The sequence below is a fragment of the Ricinus communis genome, chromosome 7, assembly GCF_019578655.1.
Source record: "Ricinus communis isolate WT05 ecotype wild-type chromosome 7, ASM1957865v1, whole genome shotgun sequence".
In the NCBI taxonomy this organism is placed as follows: domain Eukaryota; kingdom Viridiplantae; phylum Streptophyta; class Magnoliopsida; order Malpighiales; family Euphorbiaceae; genus Ricinus; species Ricinus communis.
Genome location: NC_063262.1, coordinates 21,601,199 through 21,607,049, shown reverse-complemented (window position 1 = coordinate 21,607,049; position 5,851 = coordinate 21,601,199). Strand labels below are relative to the sequence as shown.

The 5,851-nt window shown below is 28.0% G+C and overlaps 1 protein-coding gene across 1 annotated transcript; it reads right to left on the bottom strand.

Moving 5' to 3' along the window:
• Nucleotides 1–934: 934 nt before the first annotated feature.
• Nucleotides 935–3,769, bottom strand: LOC8282535. Its single transcript, XM_015723087.2, has 3 exons — nucleotides 3,571–3,769; nucleotides 1,634–1,722; nucleotides 935–1,057 (listed from the first exon to the last, which is right to left on the bottom strand). The coding sequence occupies exons 1-3, from the start codon at nucleotides 3,767–3,769 to the stop codon at nucleotides 935–937; spliced, it is 411 nt and encodes a 136-aa protein (XP_015578573.2).
• Nucleotides 3,770–5,851: the final 2,082 nt, after the last annotated feature.

The following is a 5,851-nucleotide window of genomic DNA, read 5'->3' as shown; positions in this document are numbered from 1 at the left end:
CTTAAGATTACTATTATTTAATATATAACTTGTTAGTTAGTAAATTAATTATATAAAAAGTTACGCCAGCATGATAATATTATAAATTGTTGAAGAAACATAAACTAATTTTTATCCAATTTTATTATAAATTGTTGAAATTGGAATGATCGAATATTTTTCATTAGAGGACTAATTGATTAAATTCTTAAAAATAAAAAAAAAATCAGCTCTTTTTGCCGGTTGGCAACTTATTAATGGCCAAACCCAACATGGTCATTACGCGCTTGGAATTATGCAATGTTGACGAATTTTCCAATGGTAAGACAATGTTCATGACGTACCACTGAGGACATATACGGCGAACCCTCTTCATAATTATAATATTGGTGGACCAAATTAACCTTTCTTCTCTCTTGGAAAATCTGAGCTTATTGTTTCTATTATTAGATAGTATAAGTGACTAAGATTACAATTATTAAAATTATAATTTCGAATTTAGTTTAAGAAAATACTACATATAACGGAGAAATGCAACGTCGTCTTAAGAATTTCAAATTTTTTATTTTATAAACTTTTATCTAGTGTAAATCTTTTTCAAATAATTATAGATAAATATTTTATTTTATTTTAAATTTTTAGTTTAATATATCATATACTTTTCGTAATAATATTAATAATTATTAATTTAATCATAAATATAGTATTGAGTTGTCATGAAAAAAAAAAAAAAGTAAATTTACTTACCCGACTAAAGTGAGTTTAAAAATAAGAATCTGTAATCTTTCTTATCATATATTTAAATACGTTCAATTTATAAAAAAAATGAGATGAGAATCAAAATTGGATCGAGTGATTTCGATTGTTGCTACTGATTTACCTGCAAATATTTTGAAATTGAAATAAAATTTCTTTATTAATCAGACTTGCCTCTCTTTCTTTTTTATTCATAGAATTAAAGATAAGAAATATCCTGCAAGAATAACAAAACAAGATCAGACGGAGGAACAGGGATCCAGTTAGGGCAAAACAATACAGAGTTGGCTTTGGACAGCCAATCAGCAACTTCGTTACATGTCTGAAAATAAAAGTGAAAGAACAAAACTCAAAACATCTGGCAAGATTTCTCATGTCATCAATTATCTGTCCAAGCTCCTAAGAGATCAACAGCAAGGAGTTAGACTCGCAAGCAACTTTCCTGAGCTTCAAGGAGTCGATTTTGATTCTTTAATCAAATCAAACAATTTATTAAGATTTTTATTTTATTTCTATTTTTTTTTTAAATCCCAATAATCTTAATTTGAGAATTTAACCAAATGAATCCTAGTGAGAAAGAATTAAAAAGAATTTATTGAACTATTTCAAGTACTAGTAGTTAATTGTTTTCTAATATTACGAAATTTATGTATTGATTCCGATTTTAAAAGTAATGATAACCAACACCAATTTAAGAAGTAGATTCTAATTTCTTATTAAACCTACCAGCATATTAACATTTCCATTTTTTTTAATTCTTTTTCAGTTTCATTATTTTGGGTAATTTTAAAAATTGAATCAATGAACCTTAATAATTATTTAAAAAAAAATTATGGCATGATGAAGAGGTTGAACAGTTGATTAGTGCTTGGTGTGCCCATTGAAAACTACCAATTACCATGTCTTGGTTCTGGATCCAGCTAAACTCATGATCCTGCCTCACCCATATAGTGGTACACAAAATTTTCCATCTAGAACAAGTAATTCCTGCAATGAATTAGAAATTATTAGTTGAAGCCCTGTGTAAAGAGATGATCATGAGGACCTATGAGAAAGTGCCACCTATAGATGACCACAGTGGAACTGGCTGTCCAATCTTTGGAGTAAGAGTTTCCTTCCTTATATTCTTGAATCATGTGACATCAAATTTTAACTTTTTCCCCTCCTTTATGCGACCCACCAAAGGAGTGAATTTTCTTTTAATATCATTCATCCAAAATATGACTTCTAAATTCTTGCTTTTGATATCGGAAGTAACACCACTTCTCAAAGACCAGTGAGGCTGTTGGGTCGGTGGTTGGATCGCTTTCAAGGATTTAATATTGGATTTTGGAAGGACAGTTTTTTTTAGGACTTTTTTCTCAAAAATGCCTAAGTTTACCTTTTTGATTGAATCTTTTTGTCTACCTCAGCTCTGAAATTAGCCTTGCGGTGATGGATTTGGTTACATTCGAGTTAGTTATGGTTTTATAAATATTTTATAATAAAAAGAATATATATATATAATTATGTGAAATTACTACTATTCAATAGCTTTATTTTTTTAATGTTTAAACATGTTATTTAAAATAAATATCTTTTCCATTGAAGCTAGATCTCATATGTAATAATTATAAAACTTAATTATTTTCTCTCCATCTAAATCATGGGCTCTTATTTTAAGTGGCTATCTTAACTGCTACAAACACGAATTAACAAGGATGAATCTTAAGCTTGTTGTCTAGGAGAGACCGATTATTTTATCAATTAATGCTTTTTTTTTTTAGGAATAAGTATATAAAAGTGTCATATAGTCTTAACGATTGACAACTTTCAATATGTGGCTTCTTTTTAAATAAAAAAGCTACGTTATTACAAATTATGATAAAATAAAATATCTTATCGTTAAAATATATTGATTGACAATGATTTAGCTATTTTTATTCTGATTAGCCGTCATTATTATATTTTATGTGTTTAATAATATTTTATAGTTTAATAACTCAAAATGTCAATATTTAACTGTTAAATCTATTTTATTGAACCAACAATTTCTTAAATTATAATTTAACGGTTAAATGATAAAATAATAAATTGTTAAGTTTTAAACTCATATCAACATAATAATGACAGTTGATAGGAACGAAGGTGACTGAATCTTACAAATTGAGAGTTTTTAACGGCAAAATACTTTTTTTGTCATAATTTGTAACTATATACTTCTCTTTCTCTAAAAAAGAAAATTATATTCAAAATTATAAAATAGTAAAACCATAGTTTAATTTTCTTTTTACTGAGTTCAGTAAACAATTACATGTATTTACAAATGTTCTTGTCAAAATTAAAGTTGGTTATTCCGGATTCAATAGAACCAAAACCCAATATAATCAAAGTTTATTTGCACTATTCTTATATTTATTATATATTTTTTTTTATTGGAGAGATAAAATTAGATTTGGAAGTTGTAAATTGCAGTAGTAAAAGTTGGGATAAATAATGAAGAAAAAGTGAGTGGAAAAGTTTCATAAATGAAATATTGACAGAATATATGTAGACACAAAAATAAATAAATAAATAAATCACAACCACTTATATGCAAATTCCAGACTACAATCTACAGCACAGTATGCAAAGTCTCAACCATTTGTTTTTCCTTTATATATAAAAAGAGTTTAAAAGAGAACTAATCCCCACAAGCCGAGGAACAACTAACCCAACCCTAAATAATCCGCAGCTTGATTGGCTTAGTATATATATGTACCTCAAGGGAACTTGCTACTCTTGACTCGACAACTGGTGGATGGTATAAACCTATTATATTCAATGAAAAGTCTCCGCACTATCTCAACGACACACCTGCTGTCAACTCAACCTCCAACTGAACCACACCTCTATTCCATGCAATTCTCAGCTGCTGATACAGTCCCCATAGCTCCGCTTCACTGATCGAGCAACTGTCAATGTTCATTCCAAAACCCGTGACCCCATTACCGCAGCGATCCCTCACAATATCACCCGCTCCTGTTTGAAGTCGATGCACCACTATAAGCACCATCACTATTCAAGTTCATATCCGAGCCCTAACGAGGACTCCAGCTAACTAAGATTTCCTTCCTCGTGCCTCCAGTCACAGCAGTACTGTTCATTTCAAGTCGATTAAGAAATTCCTTGTTTTTTTATTTATAACTGATTTAAGTTAAAATTTATATAGAAAATATTATAATATAAATTACTTTTACTGTGTCTCGTCCATGCGTACAGACATAGAGGGCCATAGATAAACAAGTTGGAAAACTTTTGATAAATAAAATTTTCCGGGATCATATCCCCAAGGCATCTTTTACTGTATGCGGGAATTGGCTATTGTCTCACTTGAATGTGAGGTTGAATTTTTTGCACTTTCTGTCTCTCTATTGTTTTCTTGTTTATACCTTTCCTTTTTCTTTTTCTTTTTTTCCTTCATGATTGAAGCCATGTGGCGACTCTAATGGGTCGTCAACCCACGCCCAAAACCTTTTCTAAAATCCTTAAATGGCAAAATCTATAAGTAAGACTCTTAATTATTCAGTTTTTTAAAATTTTTACTTTGTTCTATATTCTTATTTCTACTTTTATAAATATTTTTATATTTATTTTATGAGAGTTTTGTTTATTCTATTGAGTTTTATATTTTTATTTTTCTTTATTTAAGAATTGTTAGATTGTTGATAAAAGTAAGAAATATAAATATAAAAATTAATAAAATAAATAAATATTAAAGAGTTGAACAAAATAAAATTAAAAAATTTAACCGATTTGCCTTATTGAATTTTGTTTTTGTTGGCATCAGGTGTTGCTCTGCTTTCAAGTGTCAACCCATTTGGTAAATCTGTCATTCATTTCTTATAACTACTTTAGCAGTCTAAAAAACCTTGAATCTGCAATTAGATTTATCTTTTTAATTCTTTTTACAATGATTGCAAAAAGTTTCTAAAATCTCATCCATTAATGTTATTTGTAATAGGATTCGTTTGGAAGTGAATCTTTTTATTTAGTGTGTGAGATATGTATTTAAAAATCAATCTAAAGTTAAAAGAGATAAGAAAGAGAAAAAGAAGGAAATTTATATAAGAGAAAAGGTACATTTTTGCTATTAAAGTTTGGTATGAGAAGCAAATTAACCCTTAAACTATTTTGTAAGTTCAAATAAACTTTTAAAGTGTCAAAAATTTATAATTTATACCCCTCTATTAAGAAAATATTAACAGACCATAGGTCTTGCTAAGGTGGCAATTATTTTTATCAAAATAAAAAGATTAGACCCACCATAACTGATGTGTCAATAAACAATAGGTGATTAATGAGTATTAATACACAAAAAAATAAAATAAAACTATTTTTCAAATAAAATAAAAATAATATGCATTAATATATTAAAAAAAAACAAAATAAATAATTTTTATCAAAATAAAATAAAAAAGTTATTTTCTAAAAAAAAAGTTACCGACCATTCACCTTATCGTTCCACTACCATTACCACCCATCATCACCATCTCCGATCAACAAATAAATTTAACAAAATCAATGACATATATACTTTTAATACAAGAAGCTCATACCCAAAATAAAACCACATTCTTTTATTTCTTCTAAAAAAACAAAAAGATATCATAGAAGAAAACATAATAATGAATATAAAATCAAGCCAAACAGGCATAATCCTTGTTAGTATCTTTTGTAAGCTTTGCACATGAAAGCCCATAATCATATTTGGCAAAGATTGTTCCTTACTAATTTAACAATGATATTTTCTTCATATCTCTCAGCTGGAAATAAATACTTGCCTCGATTTCTCAGATATAAAACCCAGACCATTAAATACTACTCTAAACTAGCTCCATAATAGCATTACGAGTTGAAGATTTCAACTTTGATTTTCATTTGTCTTTTCTTTTACCAAACAAATAAACACAGTTGAAATGATAAAAAGTTAAATTAGAGTTAAAAATTGTTAGAATGCATTTAATTGAATAACAATTGAGAAGGCTAAAACAACACCACATGAAGTATTGTGGACCTTATGTAATAATAACGACCGTGGGGTAGAAAACTGTGATGATTATAACAACAAGAAGGATAATTAAGTAACAGAGGATTT

What these genes read in the sequence shown, in the direction of transcription:
- LOC8282535 (XM_015723087.2), bottom strand. Translation starts at nt 3,769, where the DNA reads ATGGTGCTTATAGTGGTGCATCGACTTCAAACAGGAGCGGGTGATATT. An exon ending in GGAGGTTGAGTTGACAGCAG is followed by an intron (nt 1,723 to 3,570) that starts GTGTGTCGTTGA and finishes AATTCATTGCAG; the next exon opens with GAATTACTTGTTCTAGATGG. An exon ending in GGATCCAGAACCAAGACATG is followed by an intron (nt 1,058 to 1,633) that starts GTAATTGGTAGT and finishes TTTTATTTTCAG; the next exon opens with ACATGTAACGAAGTTGCTGA.